At 40.7% G+C, this 21,198-nt stretch overlaps 2 protein-coding genes and 1 long non-coding RNA gene across 3 annotated transcripts; all 3 read left to right on the top strand.

The window, feature by feature from the left end:
• The first annotated feature begins 491 nt into the window (after positions 1–491).
• LOC112049908 (heat shock protein Hsp-12.2-like) lies at positions 492–1,624 on the top strand. Its single transcript, XM_024087971.2, has one exon. It carries the CDS (start codon positions 843–845, stop codon positions 1,350–1,352), a length of 510 nt encoding a protein of 169 aa, XP_023943739.1. The 5' UTR covers positions 492–842; the 3' UTR covers positions 1,353–1,624.
• Positions 1,625–6,414: 4,790 nt separating this feature from the next.
• LOC112049913 (phospholipid scramblase 1-like) lies at positions 6,415–16,659 on the top strand. Its single transcript, XM_052883809.1, has 4 exons — positions 6,415–8,755; positions 10,398–10,597; positions 15,972–16,163; positions 16,474–16,659. The coding sequence occupies exons 1-4, from the start codon at positions 8,731–8,733 to the stop codon at positions 16,642–16,644; spliced, it is 588 nt and encodes a 195-aa protein (XP_052739769.1). The 5' UTR covers positions 6,415–8,730; the 3' UTR covers positions 16,645–16,659.
• A 435-nt stretch (positions 16,660–17,094) lies between these two features.
• On the top strand, positions 17,095–18,082 carry LOC128198405 (uncharacterized). Its single transcript, XR_008251123.1, has 2 exons — positions 17,095–17,204; positions 17,549–18,082. It is a non-coding gene; the product is annotated as an uncharacterized LOC128198405 (long non-coding RNA).
• Positions 18,083–21,198: the final 3,116 nt, after the last annotated feature.

The following is a 21,198-nucleotide window of genomic DNA, read 5'->3' as shown; positions in this document are numbered from 1 at the left end:
TGATTGTTTTGGTAGAATTAAGTAAATTTTTCTTACATTAAATTACATTAAATCTTAAAGATAAAATTAAATATTTTTCAAAAGAATATCTTTTCTATTCAACAATAGATGTCGCTGCACGCTTATTGCGCACAAATTCCATGTGTTTACGTCGAACGTATCTCTGGAACTTTCGCGAGAGTTCTTGCGACTTCTCGTCGATAGAGAGCGCTTTCCTCCGGGTATAAATACGGCGCAGAAGCGCGATCGCGCCGTCATTTGAAAATAAACAAACCATTGAGTGAGTAGGGATGAAACGATACCATTGAGGTATCGATACTTTTACTCGATACTGTATCGGTCGTCAAGTATCGACTCTTACTTGGTATCAGTTGAAAAGTATCGATACTTACTCGTATCGAATCGTTTTTGGAAATTTTTAAGTAAAAACCGTAACATGTACTAGGTATTCTTTATTGTTAAGTACATTTATGAAAAAGCCTGTCTTTGTAGTGCTTCCTAAAAATATTAATTTTTCCAAACGTTTCCTAGTTAAATTTAAGCGAAGTGGCATAGACAAACAAGCTTGCCAACTACACAAACAAAACTAAGGCTAGGATGCCTTCAATAATTTCAATTTAAAATATGCAATTTTCAATTATCAATGTTAAAACAAAATAGTGACATTGGTTTACTGATATGAGTACTTTTGACCGATACCCACTCGATTCTTAATTTCAAAGTATCGATACTAAAAGTACTTGGTATCGGCGCAAAAGTATCGAGTACGTACTTGTATTTACTCGTATCGTTTCATCCCTATGAGTGAGATCTCATAGCAACGCGCGAGTAAAAATACAAAAATGTCATTGGTACCGTATTGGCTGCGCCATTTACGAAATCTGGCTTACCGTGACCCTGTGGCCAGGATGCTGGAAGACCCATTCGCCGTGTTCGCGAAGGATCCATTCTTCAGGGACCCGGTGAAGTACATGCGTCAAGTCACGCCGGTGGAACATGAGCATGGCATCGAAGGTGTTTACTCGGATTCTGAGATAAAAGCAGACGGGAAGAAAGTGGAAGTGCATTTGGACGTGCAGAACTTTACTCCCGAGCAGATTCAAGTGAAGACAGTGGGGAATGAGATCACGATCGAAGGAAAGAAGGAAATTAAACGCGACGGTGGGTGGACGAAGAGTCATTTCGAGAGGCGTTTCCTGCTGCCCGACGGTTTCCCTCCGGAGAGGGTGGAGTGCCACCTGGACAAGGGCAAGTTGAGGCTCATCGCGTTCAGAGCGGAGCCGCTGGCCGAGCGAACCATACCGATCCAGGATAAATCTGGAAGCGACAGTGACAAAGAGAAATCTTCGTGAATATTCTAGATGTTTAAGGGTATAAATATTACCATGTACATGGGTATTTTCTTCAATTGTATTCGGTATTAAACAATATGATGCAATATTTTGAAAGATCTCTGCTTTGAAACTTGTCCAAAGTTGCAACTAGTGAAATGATTGTGAAATATTTTGTTTTGTACCTACATAACTCTATTTAGTTAGAGGCAGACTGATTAGTTTAGTTGATTAGTAAAGTATTGGTTTTTTGTAAATAAAAAATTAAAAAAAGTACGTAGGTGTTTTATTCAGATATTACAAATGTCATGCCTACGTACCTACGTACATAGGTATCTAGAAATTACCTACCTGATTGTACTAGCATACCACTAAAAATATAATCTACCAAAGCCAGTGATGTATTAATTAAACCCGTTTAAACTACAAAATTTCGGTGGTTCTTTCAGAAACAGCTTTAATTAAACACAACACTGGATTGGCACCGCCTTCAAACTGATCAGAAGGTAGCACATATACAAGATGTTATTTTTTGCTTTTTAGTTTAAGTTAATTTTTGAGTTGGAAGTCGGTTGCATTTTTTTTATTAAAATGTTTTATTTTTTTATTTTTAGTGTTAGCATATTTACTGGGAAAGAACAAAAAATAATAAGCAATTAGCTAAAACGTTATTTTCTTATGATAAGTACTTAAGTACTACAATCCCAATTTTGAAAATACTCCATAACTCATAAACAAAATTGCACTCCCCCTTTATCCACACGTAATATGAATAAAAACCCATAAAAACGTGAAAGGTATCATAGCCAATAAGGAATTGTCTTAACTTTCCTCCGTCTTCTTCACCAGACCCCTTATGCAGTCGCAACCCATATGGGTGGAAAGTTCTCATCAATATAAAATTGATCAAGTCCAAACACAAGGTAGCTAGTGTGTACCGTCGAGGAATTCTCTTCATTGTTCTTCGTCTTCAATACCAGACCCTTAATTCAGTCACAACCCATCTAGGTGGAAAGTTCTCATCAATACAAATTTATAAAGTCCAAACACAAGGTAGCTACTGTGAACCGTCGAGGAGTTCTCTTCACTGCCCTTCGTCTTCACCACCAGACCCTTAATACAGGCACAACCCATGTAGGTGGAAAGTTCTTATCAATACAAATTTATAAAGTCCAAACACAAGGTAGCTACTGTGAACCGTCGAGGAGTTCTCTTCACTGCCCTTCGTCTTCTCCACCAGACCCTTAATACAGGCACAACCCATGTAGGTGGAAAGTTCTTATCAATACAAATTAATGAAGCCCAAACAAAAGGTAACTGCTGTAAATCGTTGACGAGTTCCATTGTCTGTGTTTCGGCCCCATCATCAGACCAACTTCAGATCTTCATAAAATTGTAGTGGTTTAAAATAGCTTATGGAAACACTAACAAACGCACTAGCCGTCTCTACTAATTTTCGAAAGTTTTCCTCAATTTCTCCAGGATTCCATCATCAGATCCTGACATGAAAAAAATGGGACCACCCTGGAATCAAACCCTTCAAAACTAAAAAGAATTTTTAAAATTGGTCCATAAATGACGGAATTATCACTGGACATACATAAAAAAAACATAGTTACATACAGCCGAACGTAGAACCTCCTTCTTTTTGGAAGTCGGTTAAAAATATAATATATATCTGTCGGTAGTAGTAGGTAGGTAGTAGTTATGGCTGGATAATAAATAAAGGTAGTTAAGTACGTATATACCTACCGTACCATAAGCACAGAAAACATATGTACAAGTACATAACTCATAAGCTCACATTCGCCAACTGACTACTATTCTTATTAGTAGTCGAATTTTGTAAATACCTCTCTAATAGAGAATAAATATACTCACTAATAGAGAGTAGGTTTAAAAGTAACAATAATATTTACTCCTCGCTATGAACAGTTCTGTTTTATCTCGTCTGATATATTAGACGAATCAATTGCTCCATAACAAATCTATATGAGCCCGCCCACGCATTGCGGATTGGGATTAAATCTAAACAGAAATAAATAATCACTCGAAAGAAACTACCTTACGGTTGCAGACCAAGAAAGTTTCAGTTTTCTTGCATTATTACTAGAGCGATAAACTAGTAACAATAATATTAAACCATTTATTCAGCCAAAAAACAACAGAAATTGAAATACCGAAGAAAACAATTAACTTTAACTAATTTAATACTAAGACTTCGGCTGAATGGGGCGCTGCTCAGCTCTATGCTACAGCTGAGAAACAAACATTATAGGTAGGTACAAAATAATGTCGTTGGTTAGTGGTCACTAACATTGTGGTACATTAAGTAGTAGTTTGATAGTAGGTAATCGAAGGAAGAGTTTGGAAATTCTTTTCGAATTAGATTAGATTACTTTGATACTCTTTTAAAATAATGATGTCTTGAAACATTAAAAGTAAGGTAGGTAAATAGAATATGGTGAATTTTCGAATTGGCCGTACTATCGCATTTGGCTGCAGCATGCCTTATCGATGGAGTCTCAAGAGCTGATTATTGAAATATCATTATGATGGTTTCCATTCGTGTGGGATTAGTGTAATTTATTTATTCTCATTTCTATCGACTTCAACCTAATCTCTATATCGCCTTCACAGAAATGAACCGTCAGCTTATGAAGTTGAAAAGGTACAGTGTACCTAATACTAATTTTATAATCTTTAGGTACATAGGTACCTAATGATTATAAAATTAGATTAGAGGCAGTTTCAAACCAAAAATATAATGCATATAGATGCATTATATTTTTGGTTATAAACTGCCTCATTGGTCAAATAATTTAGGATCACGTAACCGGGGTTCGAGACTTTGATCGGGCAATGAAATGGAGAGCTCTTCTGTCTTCTCAGAAAGTTATCCCGTGCTTCGGAGAGCTCGTTATGTCATCCCTATAATTGCCATTAACATTATTATGACAAACGTTACACAATAACATCCTAAGCCCGCTTTTTTGCAATGGAGCAAGTAGGTCTATCCTCCAAATGCCGCTCTCCCTCAAGCATTGCTGCCAAGCAGCCTTGCTGCCTACGAATAGACTGGGATGGTTATTCCATGTATGTATCTAAGTAAACTTCATTTATCACTAAGCACGAACGTATGAAGGATAAAATGTCAGAGACCTAACCCCTGGGCATTCCCGTCGTGTTTGCCCGCCGTAGTTTGGGCGAGCAAACACGCTCGTCACCAGGGGTCGCTGCGTTGTGCGGCTATCTCTTACCATATGCAATTACCCCGAGTCACCCGACACGCCCCGCCCACGTCAAACACACATCAAACACTAAATTACTTTGGGTCACATAGCGACTACGAGTTTTATTATATTCGACGGCGAGTTTCACGTCTATGATCTCACCTGGATGATCACTGAGATAACAGTAATTAAATGGGTTAATAATTTATTAAAGCATATTTTAATGATTTATTTCTGCTCATAGTACTCGTAAGTGTACCTATCATACAGGTGATTTAAAAATATATTCCTAAAGTACCTGAAGCTGAGAATCGATCGTAAGATCTTTTGGTAGTCAAGCGATCATACTAAAGTTTGTCAAAGATACCTTCCATTTAATATGTCAAAATCTACTCATCAGATTTTCATTACATTAAAGTCGTCGTCATATCGATTTGATGGCAGCTGGTGCCTTTGATATCATCATCACGTATTTTTTAAACAATCCACTGCGGACTAGACCTCTATTGTGGGTTGTCGCACTTATAGGCCGCTCTGACTACTTTAGTATTTTAGTAGAGTACGAACAATTTTTGGATTTACCGCAAAAAAATTGTTCGTACTCGACTAAAATACTAAAGTAGTCCGAACTAGGCCTTAGGCTAAAAATGCTTGTTTTTGTACAGATCACCAGCGATAATATAAATATCGTTGCCGATCACTATAAATGTGCCTCTGAGTCTCGACAGTGTCACACAGCAACGTCAAACTCTGGACTGTTGCCGGCAATTTCAAGTTAGAAAATCCTATTATCTATGTATCTAAGAGAAAACCAATTAAATAGAGCTTGATCCATGATCCGAACCACAGAACCTCATAATACTAACCATTGGTTCGATTCCCACAACTGGAAAATATTTGTGTGATGAGCATGGGTGTTTACCAGTGTCTGTGTGTATTTATACATTATATAAATATTTATATGTAGAATATCATTGTAAATTAATATTATAATATCAACTATCTTAGCACCCATAACACAAGCTACTCTGTATGCTTACTTTGGGCCTAGATAGTGATGTGTATTGTGTAAGTATATTTATTTATTATTTATTTATTTATTGCATTAATGACGCAACTTTAACTTAAAGTCGACATATTCTTTTGTTTCGACTACAACTTGTTGATTTACGACACGAAGTAGAGTCGTAGTCCTCAATAATTCAGCGTAGACAGAACAAAATGTTGGCTTAATGATAACAAATGCGCGTAGTTCAGCAATTTGTAGTTAAAAGGTGCCGCTACACATGATCATTACTAGCATGAAAGGATGCCAGTTTTGAGCATAATGTAGCCTGCTTATCGAAACGTTGCGAACAATAAGCATGTTGAGTTTATTTAAAAATCACCTGTCGTGTGAATTCCGAGCTGAGAGATTAATTTTAACTTAAGAATCAGTCACAAGGAGATTGCTAGATACAGTAGCTAAAACATAACAGACAAGTCAACTGGTGTTAATTAAAACTAGTAGGCACAAGAAATGTCACTCATTACGCATAAAAGACTAAAAAGGCATAGTGTTTCTACATTAGCTGTGAAAGACGATAAAAGAAGATTGGGGCCTCCTTATAACGGTTCTGATATGGTTCTGCGTGAACCACATCTAACTACCTACTATAGATAACAGAAAGGCTCAATGTGACAACACAGATTGCCAAGGTACTGAAAACATAAGAAATAAATAAGCATGACATTTATGAGCAATGAGCATGTGTAACTATACCTTTAGCGTGAGTTAGCGTGAGCCTTAACTGGCCGCTGCTGGAAAAGTGGAAAAGCGTCAATCACTCCAGTCGACTTCGAGACGCGCGGGGGAGGCGGACGTATTCGGGAAAATTGTTTTGCCGCGGATTTTCTTCACCTAGTATATTGTGTCAATGAATTGTGACAAAAACGTTAATTAATTAACTGAAAGTTACATTATATTCATTTTATAGTGATTGAAATTTTGGTTTCTTCAGTGCTCGTTGTTAATTTATCTCAATTTCTTAAAATATTTTCCTCGTAAAACAGATTTAGGTAAAACAAATAATTGCAATTTGATGCCGATATTTTATATATAAACAATAATCATAGATGTGTCATAAAAACTGAGGAGCAAGTTTTTCTTTCGCTTTTCCGTCTTAAGTCACATATAACCGTAGCTACACTTACCATCAGGTAGATAGTCCTACCACCTGTCTGTCGGTCACCTTAGGGCGAAGCAAAGTAAGGCTTTTCCTCCCTCACAGAACCTAGTTTCCATTAAAATTGGGAACAATTTCGGTTTACAGTTGTACTATGAACTCTACGTAATTGCTATCGTATAAACAAACGTTCACCTGATTATTAATTATGAGGTATTAAGGATATTTAAAAAAATACACTGTGGTTAACGTATTTTTATGTCTTAAAATATTGTTACCAACACTTGATAAAAATAAAGTTACCTACCCAAGTGCACCATTATAAAACAAGTCGGTGCTCTTTACAAGTATATCCTCTACCTATTAACAAGATTTGGTCGTGTTACAGCTCTACATTGTTTGACAATAATTAGGTTGATACTTGATAGTCTTATGACAATATATCCAATGAATAAATGAAGCTGAAACATTATTTTATTTTTAAAATATTATTACAAGCTGATTATCTCTAAATCGGAGTGAAATTTCATTTTTTATCTCCAAATGTTATTAGAATCCTAACGCCACACGCCGGTTGCACACGTTGAGCCCAACGTTGGCCCCAACACCACTCGTCCAACATGTGGATGTGGTGGTGATAAACGTCTTATTCGCTATCTATAGATAGGTACGTTAGACCATATTGGGACCAACGTTGGTGTCAGCGTGTAGAGCCGTAGTATATTCCATAGTCCGATCTAAGACTTTGCTATTCGCAGCCAAATAGTTGAATCACTGAACTGAAAGTACAGTTTTTATTTATTTGTTTTTAATATTATTCATTAATCAAACAACAGTGTAAAAAGCAAAGATACATAATTAAGTGGCATAAAACTAATCAACAGAGGAATTTAATTCAAGTAGTTGTTACCACTTAATTATATTCATTAAGTCGGGAATACCGCGCAGTTAAAACGCTGTTAGTTTTTATTGCTTTGTGGCCGTGTGGGGCCACTTTAGTTCCCTACTTACACAACAGGGAAATTGTTATTAGTAAGTACATAGCTTGTACTTAAGTCTTACAAAAAAACTATTTATTTTAAACACATATGTCAATAAATTACCATTTCTTAAAAAGTGTTTAAAAAACAAAGTTTTTTTCTGTAAAAAAGGTAAGCAAGTAAGCAGTAGGTAGGCTCAAATATACGTAACGTTACAAATAGCTGAAAGTAATGTTATCCTTTTCAGCTTAAGCTATTCCTAGCCCTTAGAAACCTAGAGTGTATTTTATGTGCTGAAAATTGTGTTCATTTGCAGCTGAGCTGAAATTCATGAATTCCTAATTTCAACACCACTCGTTTGTCTCCCACAGACTTTTGCTCTAATAGTTTAGTAAAAGGGAACATATTTTGTCTCACTTCTTTTACGAAAACTGAGTACGGGTAGGGTTCAAATCAGCTGTTTGAGAACTCACCATAAGTCCGCCTTCAGCCTTCCTCCGCCGCAGCTCACGTGTATTAATTAAAACGTTCCAACATAACGGAAACCGTGGGCTTGTAATTAGTAAAAAAACTATAAAACTGTAAAAAAGATGTCGGCTATAATCGTAACGGATTACTAAATATTTGACCGAAGCAAAACAAATCGTCTCAACCGGGTGGCATGTTTATTACATCAAAATAAACTTTGTGAAAGTTTGTTTTATTTATTTAAAAAGTTAAATTCTCAAGGCAACATCGACATGATCTGCCGATTGTAGATACCTACGTAAAGTACGCACGGGTTTCAAGTGGATAAAGAACATCTGGACCTTTTTCAGTAAATCTAATTTCTGTTTTTGTAGATAGCAAAATTTTCTTGGCAAAATTTCTGACTTTTTTGATTTTTTATTTACCTATCGCAATTTTGGGTAATTAACTTATTAGTAATTTTATGAAATATATAAACCAAATAACTGTAAAAAATAAATAACGTAGAAGAATACATTAAATTATTCTAAAGATTAAAAAACACAAAAGAACAATGACGACCACTGAATCATCCAAAGGTAAGACTGATATTGTAAATTCTAATGCACCTACCCTCAATCAGAGCTACCCTCAATTTAAAGTATATTTGTCATCCGCGCCGCACGGGTGGGTGATGGGTCAGATAGTCGTAGGTAAATCAGACACTGAAAAGGGTGAACCTGTCCCTTGTACAGATGTAAAACTAACCCTAATTCTTTTGGTACAGTAATACTACAGATGACTTTCGTGTGACGTGACGGGTAAAGCGACAGTGATTGTATCATTATTCTGTGGTAGAGGAAACACCTCGAGCAGGTTCCAGGACTTGTGACTTTGAGAATAGGTTTAAGGATTAGAATGCATCAACACTCATCTTCCCTGCCCGACATGTTCTCCATGTCCATTCTAAACAATTTATGATAAACAATAATAACATCACACAAACATTATTAATAATTACGACACAAAGCCTTGCACAAAATCACTAACGCGACTGGCAGCGTAACGGTGTCTACGCTGCCTCACATACAACTGAGCTCCAGTTCTTAAATACGCTCTTATTGGTATGAACTTACTTGGTATGACACTGATACTTCCCCTCAACAATAAAATAAATAATTAATTAATACCACCTGTAATCGAGGCACGTTTTCGTTCGTTCGTTATCGCTAGCTCAAAGCTATAGAGAGTGTTGCTATAACGTTATAGTTATAGCAACGCTAGTTATTCTCAATGTCAATACAACAACAGTGCAAACGTTCAACGCGCAATTTATTGAAACATATCTCTCTGTGGCCGCCGCGAGCAGGTGCGCCTCGATTGCCTGTTTATTTATCTGTCCGTTACCTCATAACTTCGAAACAGAACGAATTCCCACCGTAATTCACACTCCATTCACCCGGAATGCGGTGAAATAAACTAGACCTGATTTTGATAGTTTATGAGTTGTTTACAGGTTTACATTTTATCGGCAAATGCTTCTTCGCTATTATTGCCTAAAGAATTTACCTGCAACCTTTAATGGAAATATTAATTTATTGCAAAATACACTTCAGGTAATCCATTTTACACACAACCACAGACTACATAGTAAAAGGATTATCCTTTTACATAACAATAATTATTTTGTACAAATTAAACTTAACACTGAAACTACAATTCATGAAATATCGTCACTTCAAAAACTATTATATTTCCCAGCGAAGTGAATTCATTCTTGCGTATAATAGAGGTCCATACCCGTAGGCTTGAGCGATAACTTTTAGTGACAATTCGAGATGGTGATAGTAATACGATTACGCGGCTGGATTCTTGCGCTTTTCTTCAGATTATATTTTGTTTTACTCTTTAGCAGTGGCTAGTCATACTATGGCGTCTCTGGGAAAATTCTAGTCCCAAGGCAAATCTACTAGTAGTAATGGTTTTTGGTATCTGTTTGTTCTGTCAATTATTACGGTACACCATGAGTGATTGCGGCGCAATATAGATGTAGCTCTCTACAAGCTAATGCGGCCTCTTTTTTTCGGCCGCCCATCTTTTTTTCTGCTTCTGCCTTCGAGCCCCACCAGGACGCTTCTTCGATCCCTTAAAATCCCCGGAGACTTAACTGAGGTCTAATTAAAGCCTACGACAATTACATAATTAGAAAAAAAAGCCAATTTAATGTATTTGTGTTTCTAGGCATAGAGTTGCTGAAGACAATCGACCGAGTGCTGATCCGAGAGAAGACGGGGGCGTACACAAACAACAAGTACGTGGTGCTGACGTCAGAGGGCACGGTGCTGCTGTACGCGAAGGAGGACTCGGGCCTCCTCAACAGGATGCTGGTCGGCAAGAGCAGGTCTTTCGAGATAGATGTGTTCGATACGAGCGACCTTGAGGTTAGTACGCAGAATAGAAAGAACGAGGTCATATTATCGTGTTCACAGTTGTACCTTGCAGTTCTACCTTGCACTTTTAAGTATTCTGTAGTTCTACATCTACCAATCATTAATTGCACTTAAAATTGTCAAGATGTAGAACACAAAGAATATTAAAGAAAGTAAAAGAAATAATACAATAAGGAACTTAAGCTAATTTATCCTAATAACTATACAAATCATGCCTACGTGGAATGGTGGCAAGAATATTGGCTGCTTCTCGCGCTGGACAGCCAGGTTGATCGCTTTTAAACCGACTTAAAAAAGGAGGAGGTTTTTTTAAAAAAATATATAATACTGCTTAATAGTCATAACTTTAAGCCAGTTTGAATAAAATAAAGATAAATGAAATTGTTGGTCCTTCCTCCTTTTACTATGTAATGGGGTGTAAGGGGGAGGCTAGTACCAGTCAGTCTCCCCAACTGCAAACCTCACCTGCTCGTGGTGCACCCTGCAGAGTGACCGACGAGGCTCTGGCGGCCGATCAATGGCGGTATAACCATTCCTAACTGGCTGGATTTTCATAAATGGCACAGGCCGGTGTCGGGCAGCAGCGACACCGGTGCGGAAAAATTCAGCCCTGCGAATGACCAACCCGCATGCCCAGCGTGGTCATTATACGGGCATTAACCTTCATGGACAAATCCAAAAACAAACAGCCCCTAGTCCCCGGTGGCCCCGCTATTCCCGGCTCCGGCAGCGGTCGTGGTAACGGCGGGGCAAGGGGTGTCAAGAATCTCCGGGGGAGATTCCGCTGCCAACCCCGACGACTGGACCTGGCAACATTTAACGCACGCACTCTACGGACCGACGAAAAGATGATCGAGTTGGAAGAAGTGGTTAGCAAGTTGCGCTGGGATATCATACGGTTATCTGAAGTCCGAAGAGAGGGGGAGGACTCGATAATCCTCGAATCCGGCAACTTGTTATACTACCGGGAGGGCGACCAACAGTCCCAGGGTGGTGTTGGGTTTATCGTCCACAAGTCCCTCGTAAACAATGTTGTACGAGTCAAGAGTGTGTCGAGCAGGGTAGCGTTCCTCGTTCTTCGAATTACCAAACGGTATTCGTTGAAGATCATACAGGTTTACGCGCCGACCTCGACACATTCCGACGAGGTGGTAGAGGTATTGTATGAGGATATCTCAAAAGCCATACATGCCTCGAACTCCTATTACAATGTTGTGATGGGGGATTTCAATGCAAAGCTAGGTATGAGAAGCGGTTCAGAGTTGAGAGTGGGGCAATTTGGTTATGGGCAAAGGAACCACAGGGGCCAAATGTTGGCTGACTTCATGGAAAAGGAGGGACTCTTCATGATGAACTCTTTTTTCAAGAAGCCGCCACACAGGAAATGGACCTGGATGAGCCCCGATGGTTCTACGAAAAATGAGATAGATTTCATCTTGTCTACCAGACGGCATATATTCAACGATGTCTCTGTGATCAACAGGGTCAAAACCGGTAGTGATCACCGAATGGTAAGAGGCACGTTGAATATCAACTTACAGCTGGAACGGTACAAACTTGTGAAATCTACGCTCCGACCTACTCCTGCCCAAATCCAAAACCCCGAGAGCTTTCAACTGGAATTACAGAACCGCTTTGATTGCCTAGCAGATTGCGTTGATGTGGACGATCTAAACAACAGGCTTGTGGAAACTGTCCATACGGTCGGGTTCAAGTTTTTCAAAACCCACCGTACAAAAAGAACTAACAAGTTCTCGGACCATACACTTAAGCTCATGGAGGAAAGACAAGAAATGAGATTGCAGTCTTCAACAGACGCGTTAAAATACCGTCAGATTAATAGACAGATCTCCAAATCGCAGACATGCGACTTGCGACGCTTCAATACCGAGCGTATCAAAGATACAATCAAGAACAATCGAGGCTCGAAAGTGTTCGCGAGAGATCTGTCTATTGGACGAAGACAATTGACACGTTTGAAGACCGATCAGGGCAATATCATTTCTTCTAAGCCTGAGATCTTGAGTGAGGTCGAGAAGTTATACACCTCTACCCAAAAGCCTGTTGACAATTTGGCCAAAGATCCTAGAGCCAAATTGACCCGACACTATACCGAAGATATCCCGGACGTCAGCCTATACGAGATTAGTATGGCTCTCAGACAACTTAAGAACAACAAAGCACCAGGTGATGACGGAATCACAGCAGAACTCCTGAAAGCGGGTGGACAACCGATACTTAAGGTCCTTCAGCGGTTGTTCAATTCCGTCATTCAAGAGGGTACAACACCTAAGGCGTGGCACAGGAGCGTGGTGGTTCTGTTCTTCAAAAAAGGTGACAATACCTTACTGAAGAATTACAGACCCATCTCGTTGTTGAGTCATGTCTACAAGTTATTCTCGAGAGTCATCACGAATCGTCTCGCCCGTAGGTTTGACGACTTCCAGCCTCCCGAACAAGCCGGTTTCCGAGCAGGCTTTAGTACCATAGACCACATTCATACGCTGCGGCAGGTTATACAGAATTCCGAAGAGTATAACCAGCCACTTTGCTTAGCGTTTGTGGACTATGAGAAAGCCTTCGATTCGGTGGAAGCTTGGGCTGTGCTGAGGTCTTTGCAGAGATGCCGGATCGACTACAGGTACATTCAAGCGTTGAAGTGTTTGTATGAAAGCGCCACCATGTCAGTCCGTATACAGGATCAGACTACGAGGCCAATCCAACTGCAGCGAGGAGTGCGGCAGGGAGATGTGATCTCCCCAAAGCTATTTACCGCTGCATTGGAAGATGTCTTTACGATGGACTGGAACGGATTTGACATCAACATCAATGGTGAGTACATCACTCAACTACGTTTTGCCGATGATGTAGTCATTATGGCAGAGACTCTGGAGGACCTTAATACCATGCGCAACGACCTCAGCAGGGTTTCTCAACGTGTGGGTCTAAAAATGAACATGAGCAAGACGAAGATCATGACTAATACTCATGTACCGCTCCACCCAGTTATTGTTGAGGACTCTGCGCTCGAAATTGTAGACGAATATATATACCTAGGACACACAGTCCAGTTAGGTAGGTCCAATTTTGAGAAAGAGGTGAATCGCCGAATCCAGCTCGGCTGGGCAGCGTTCGGGAAACTCCGCGACATCTTTTCGTCCGAAATTCCTCAGTGCTTGAAGACAAAAGTCTTCGATCAGTGCGTGTTGCCAGTGATGACATACGGATCCGAGACTTGGTCGCTGACTATGGGCCTTATTAGAAGGCTCAAAGTCACTCAGCGGGCGATGGAGCGAGCTATGCTTGGAGTTTCTCTGCGTGATCGAATCAGGAATGAGGAGATCCGCAGACGAACCAAAGTCACTGACATAGCTCAGCGAGTCGCGAAGCTGAAGTGGCAATGGGCGGGCCACATAGTTCGAAGAGCCGATGGACGTTGGGGCCCCAAGGTGCTGGAATGGCGACCCCGCACCGGAAAGCGCAGTGTTGGGCGACCCCCCACTAGGTGGACCGAGGATATTAAGCGGGTTGCAGGGAGCTGCTGGATGCTGGCGGCTCGAGATCGTTGTGCTTGGAGGTCCATGCAAGAGGCCTATGTCCAGCAGTGGACGTCTATCGGCTGATAAAGTAAGTAAGTAAGAAATTGTTGGGCACTTGTATGACCCATTACCCATCAGGACCAAATCATCTTGCTTATTGGAAACTAGCTGTTCGTTCGTGTAGGCGTTCCCGTGAGAATACGAGGATAAAATGTAGCCTTTGACACTCACAAATATCGTGCTTTCTGGTAGTAAAAAGTTTTTAAGATCGGTTAACTATATCCAGAGATTACTATGGAGTATAACTCGTATAGAATACTATAGATACGAGTACCTATATATGATGTAAAGAGGTGTTTCACATAGACTAAGCTACGAATTATGAAACACACCCCACAGGCCGAATGTCCAGTTTTACTCGTAAATGACTGTAATCGCATTGTGGTATATTACGGGTTAACCGAAAGGTCAGCTTTTGATATGATCGCGTGTTTCGGTGCGGTGCGTATTAACCGATTCACACGCTACGCGATACGCACGCACTGGTGGCAATTGTGGCGGCTTTCGCTACTCCGGGATTACTGGGCCTACGCTTATTTACGAGTATTAGGGTTACGAATGTGCGCCTGGGGTAGAACTGAGGCCTCTGCGAAGTTAATAATCGATTGACCTTGGAGATTCTCCTCCGTCTTTAATACTTGAAGGTACTAATCGTTATCCTTACGTTTTCATTTGAGAACTCTTTATGACTTGATATTCTAATTTTGTATTTATATCTCTGGACGCTTTAAAGTTCAAGTCACCATCCTAATATTTGCATTTGTCTGTTTACAACGTAATTCTTAATTCCCCTTTTTATCTCGTATAAGGTTCTGATTCTTATAAGAGAGGAGAGATGCTCGTCTAAAATTTGATGAAGCAAGAATATAATATTATATTCATTGCTTATACTTGTAGTATCTAAGTGGTGTCTGTAATAACAAAAAAAGCGAAATAAAAGTATCTCTCCTCAGCATTGTTATTTAAGACGCGAGATATCCATTTTCAGTCAGAACACGTTTTTTGCATCAACACTCTATCTAAACAAATGGCGTATTTGAAATAAGAAAACTATCCGCTTTTTGAGGGGAATACTTTGATTGTTTTCCTTAGGAATAGTTGAAAACTTCTTTCCCAAATGTCGCTTGTCAGGTGATCATGTGATTTTGAATCTGAATTCTGGACACAACTCTGAAGAAACTCAGTATTATCCTTTAGCGCAGAGTTTTTGGGAAAGATTTTCTTTTCATTTCCTATGGCTTCTTTTGGTTTATGTGTAGCTCTTGATGAATATTTTTATAGGTTAATTGAAACTTATCTGTTACTGTGATACCCATGCATTTCAATTTTAATAAGTTTCAAGTATTGTAAACAATATTTAATGCCACGAGAATGATAATTATGACATTTCCCAATATATTTCGCTAGCGCATCACTGATTGCCAGTTTGTTGGACCTTCGATCCATTATTCACGAGAGGTTGCGACATTCCACGCGTTCTTTTGTCATAGGGGTATAAAGATAAAGCGTTTTTAGATGGCCGGCCTGTGATTATACATATAGAAATTTTGGTAACTTATACACATGCGTGAGACTATTTCATAGTGACGGAAGTAGTATACAAACAGAAAAGTTCAACGTCAACCAATGGTTGAGATTGAGATTACTACGAAGTGATAATGTCTCTTTTGTGTTCTTCTGTTCTACGTTTAATATTTGTACCTTTGTTAGGTGGTGTTCAAATACAGAGTACTGAGTATAACTAGGCGATCGCCCCCGGTCGGCAGGTGATGAAGCTGCGGCGGCCGTACTCGGTGGGCGCGGACAAGATGGACGTGAGCGTGTGCGGGCTGCCGGCCGCCGTGGTGCGCAAGGAGGTGACCTTCCTCAAGCCGGTGCTGCTCATCAACGACTCCGCCGACCGGCCCGTCGTGCGCGTCAAGGGGCCCGTCTCCATCTCCGCTGAGTGCAACTTTGAGGTAAGCTTTATTTTATTTCTGTTATCTCTTCTTCCTCTGTTCGTTAGTCCGTGGAAACCTGTGTGTCATGTGTGACTTCAGTTCAAGACGTCCTGGGGTCACGATTATTTTACATAATTTAGTGCATGCAGTCAAACCGGTATCAACTCGTAGCATGCTTCCTTGGATGGGTACGGATTATTCAATCGACGGACTTACTTGGCCAAATCGCTTGCTGATACATATCTACCTGTTTGACTAAAAACACATAACTAAGCCATTTGAAATGTACCTACTGTATACGTAAAACGTATGTACTGTAATTTTCCAGTTGTATACGAGCGACAAGAAGCGCATCGGCGACATCAGCAAGCGCTGGAGCGGCATGTCGCGCGCGCCGGCGGGTGACCGCGACAGCTTCGCCATCCGCTTCCCGCTCGAGCTGGACGTGCGCTACAAGGCGGCGATCATCGCCACGTGCTTCCTCATTGTGAGTATCTAACGGCGCCACCGCGAGCGCTGGGCGGCATGTCGCACGCGCCGGCGGATGACCGCGACAGTTTCGCCATCCGCTTCCTGCTCGAGCTGGACGTGCGCTACAAGGCGGCGATCATCGCCACGTGCTTCCTCATTGTGAGTATCTAACGGCGCCACCGCGAGCGCTGGGCGGCATGTCGCGCGCGCCGGCGGGTGACCGCGACAGTTTCGCTATCCGCTTCCCGCTCGAGCTGGACGTGCGCTACAAGGCGGCGATCATCGCCACGTGCTTCCTCATTGTGAGTATCTAACGGCGCCACCGCGAGCGCTGGGCGGCATGTCGCGCGCGCCGGCGGGTGACCGCGACAGTTTCGCTATCCGCTTCCCGCTCGAGCTGGACGTGCGCTACAAGGCGGCGATCATCGCCACGTGCTTCCTCATTGTGAGTATCTAACGGCGCCACCGCGAGCGCTGGGCGGCATGTCGCGCGCGCCGGCGGGTGACCGCGACAGTTTCGCTATCCGCTTCCCGCTCGAGCTGGACGTGCGCTACAAGGCGGCGATCATCGCCACGTGCTTCCTCATTGTGAGTATCTAACGGCGCCACCGCGAGCGCTGGGCGGCATGTCGCGCGCGCCGGCGGATGACTGGCTCTCGAGCTGGTTAGTAAGTTGTTGAAATATTCCCGAAATAAGAGCCCCTTCTCAGATAAAGGTCTCCACGGTCCTCCATCCTCGTCCGTGACTCCCTTTCCTTTGCTGTGTTCATCCACTGCTTTCCGGCGGTTTTTGCGATGTCATCGGTGCACAGTTTGTTTGGTCTATCTTTCCTTCCTTTGAGTTTCTCATAGTTTAGGATACCTATTATGCCTCTAGCAAAGCGAGACCAATTACTTATTATTATAATCTAAGATAATGCTTTATTTTTCAGGATTTCCTGTTCTATGATAATTAATTGAAGAAAGAAATATATGAGAAAACAATGGGTTATCAATATAAAATAGGTGTTATGAGGATAAGTTGTTTATATTTATCTTTAATATCTGTTGTTTATTGATATACTTACCTAATAATTATAATAATAGGTAATAATTAATTACCTAATTTAATTATATTGGTTCATCGTCTAACTAGGTAGGTACCTATTCTTAATTTTATAGTAAGTATTGTTACCTATATTTTATTCTGTGATATTTTATACTCACGTATCTTCTTAACAAATTATTTTATGTTGTAATTATTACTTGATGCTAATTTTAATTCAGCTAAAACGCTTTTCACTCACTCTACATTGTACGCAGTGTGCGTAGCGTACCTAATAAACAAATTATTACAACAAATAAATTAACTCTGCCCTCTGTTAACGAATAGCGAAATTGATATACTGTAGTTACATATTGCAGTCCTTTAATATCACACTAGATGGCAGTCAACTGAATGTAATTAAAGTATTTATCTTGCGTTATCTGTGTTATTATTTATTTTTTATTAATGTTAAAGTAACCTCCATGATCATTTTTATTATTATTCGAGATTCGAAATAACGATCCGTAACATGCAAGACTGTAAGATAAGAGACAGATTCATTCGGTAGAGTTTAAAGTTTTCAGGAAACATCATTACGGGTTTTTGGTATTTTTATTTTATAAAGTTTAAATCGACGATGCCTAATAAATACCTAAACTAAACTAGCAGATGCCTGCGACTTCGTTAGCGTGAAATTCAGATTTTTATAAATTCCTCGGGAGTTATGTGTTGTGAGATAGCCCATAAAGTTGCTCAATAACTTCCTCTATCTACCACTGAAAGTTCTGTTTAAATTGGTTCAGCCGTTCCAGAGATTAGCCCGGACAGACAGACAGACAAAAATTATAAAAATTGTTTTTCAGTGTTGCGTCTATTTGAGAAAATTCAGTTTTCTTGGAATCACAGACAAACACTTCAACAGAAATCCTATGAGTATTATTGTATCCGCGAGAGTTTGCGTGGATGTTTGATACTTTTTAACGCCGCGACTACTGAAGCGATTTAGCTGAGATTTGGAACAGAAATAGATTATAATATCCTGGACTAACTAACACTGATTGTTATGTTGGTACGCTGTCGTGCCATGACCATACACATATAAACAATGACAATACACATATAAACACTGGTACGCTTAAAAAGAGTTTCTCGAATGTGGTTTTATATTATCATTGATTCGTTCATTATCAACCCATATTCAGCTCACTGCTGAGTACGAGTCTCCTCTGAAACTGAGAGTTGTTAGGCCAAATTAAAATGGACATTATAGCGACACGTCATAAAAATAAAGACTTTAAAGGCTTCTGGAATGAAACGAAAAAGTTAAGTCCTAAGGTAGGGATCCCAGTGAGTATCGCCGGTGTTACGGAGTCAAAGGAGATAGCAAATCTTTTTAAAGAATTCTTTCAAGCTCGTTCACCTGTAGAAGCTATACAGAGTAGTAGTAGCGTTGGCGTTGTGTCGGGTATTCCATCCCGTATTTCTGCTAGTACTGTTAAAGAGATACTGAAAGGAATGAGGAAAGGAAAGTCACCCGGACACGATGGCTTAAGTATAGAACACTTATTACATGCAGGTCCACATCTTCCGAGGCTTCTGGCTTTACTATTTACCATATGTATCAGACACTCATATCTGCCGGCGGAGCTGATGAGGACGGTGGTCATACCCATAATTAAAAACAAAACAGGGGATATTACTGAGAAGGGGAACTACCGACCGATCTCATTGGCTACTGTTATAGCCAAGGTTTTTGACGGTCTGTTGGAGCGTCAGCTAAGCAAATATCTGCGAATTCACGATGCACAATTTGGTTTTAGACCGGGTGTCTCGACAGAAAGCGCGATTCTGACGCTCAAACATACCGTTAGATACTACACTGATAGGAGTACACCTGTATACGCTGCCTTTCTGGACCTCTCGAAAGCTTTTGACCTGGTTAGGTATGATATACTTTGGTCTAAGTTGATTGACTCGGGAGTACCACAGGAAGTGATCAATATTCTCAAGTATTGGTATAACCATCAGACTAACCAGGTCAAATGGAGGAGTACTCTTTCTGATGAGTTCAGGTTGGAGTGTGGAGTGAGACAGGGGGGATTATCGTCTCCAGCACTCTTCAACCTCTACATGAACCAACTAATTATAGAGCTCGGCAACGCTGGTGTCGGCTGCTCAATAGATGGGCAGTGTGTTAACAATATTAGTTATGCTGACGACATGGTGTTGTTGAGTCCATCAGTAAGGGCGCTCCGGAAGCTGCTGACAATTTGTGAGAGATATGCGCAGAAGCATGGCCTTCTGTATAATGTTAAGAAGAGCGAACTTCTGGTGTTTCGGGTGGGCTCGCGAAAATTAGAAAATGTACCACCAGTAACATTGGGAGGAATCGAGCTTCAGAGGGTGTCGGAGTTCAAATACCTCGGTCATATTGTCACTGAGGGTTTGTGCGACGACATGGACATGGAAAGGGAAAGGAGAGCTATTGCTGTCAGATGCAATATGTTGGCTCGCAGGTTCGCGCGGTCTACTGTAGACGTAAAAGTAACACTGTTTAAGGCGTTCTGTCAGACGCTATACACGTGCAGCCTGTGGGTCAACTATACGCAGAAGACATACAATGCACTCCGAGTGCAATACAACAATGCCTTCAGGGTGATGTTGGGGCTCCCACGGTACTGTAGTGCATCAGCAATGTTTGCGTACGGAAGGACTGACAGCTTCTCTACAGTCATACGGAAACGAACGGCAACGCTGATGAGCAGGTTGAGGGGGAGCACTAACACCTTCCTGAGGGTGATTAGCGAAAAGTATGACTGTCCCATACTGAGGCACTGGATACACACACATACCTGTGTGCCCGGTGTGTCAGTATGTAGGGGCAGATATCTTAAGTAAGTATTATACCTAAATATGTAGTGTTATTATTTCTCTTTTTTTATTTTTATTTTTTTGGTCTGTATTTACTTTACTAACATATAATTTAAGCTATTGTCTTTTTTTTTTTTGTACACTAACAACTATGGGTCAAGGCCTGAAATAAACATATTTTTTTTATTTTATTTTAATAGTGTAGGTACCACGCTGGCCCAATGCAGACTTCAAACACCGAATAGAGAATTAAGAAAATTCTCAGGTAGGTATGTACCTATGCAGATTTCCTCACGATGTTTTTCCTTCACCGTTTGAGGCAAAAAAATAATATACCATGTTAAATGTATTAATCAAAGAACTGCGATTTCTCAGCGGCAGCAGCTGACTTTAGTTGAAGTTAGTTCGTGAAGTTGTTTTTAGATACAGTGTGTACTTATGAATTGGCAGTTTATCGAGTACTAGCGGACGCCCGCGACTTCGTCCGCGTAAAAATTGATGTAAACTTCTCTACCTCTACCTTACCCTGCTCGTAAACCTACCCAACCCTACCCTACCCGTAACCTATCTATACCTTATCCTACCCTACCCCTAATCTACCCCTACCTTACTCCTACCCTACCACTAACCCTAACCTTTTTCTACCCCTACCTTATCCCTACCCTAACCCTACCCTACCCATAC

Source organism: Bicyclus anynana, chromosome 1 (genome assembly GCF_947172395.1).
Source record: "Bicyclus anynana chromosome 1, ilBicAnyn1.1, whole genome shotgun sequence".
In the NCBI taxonomy this organism is placed as follows: Eukaryota; Metazoa; Arthropoda; class Insecta; order Lepidoptera; family Nymphalidae; genus Bicyclus; species Bicyclus anynana.
Note: the sequence above shows the minus strand (reverse complement) of the source record. Positions and strands in the feature narration are given on the sequence as shown.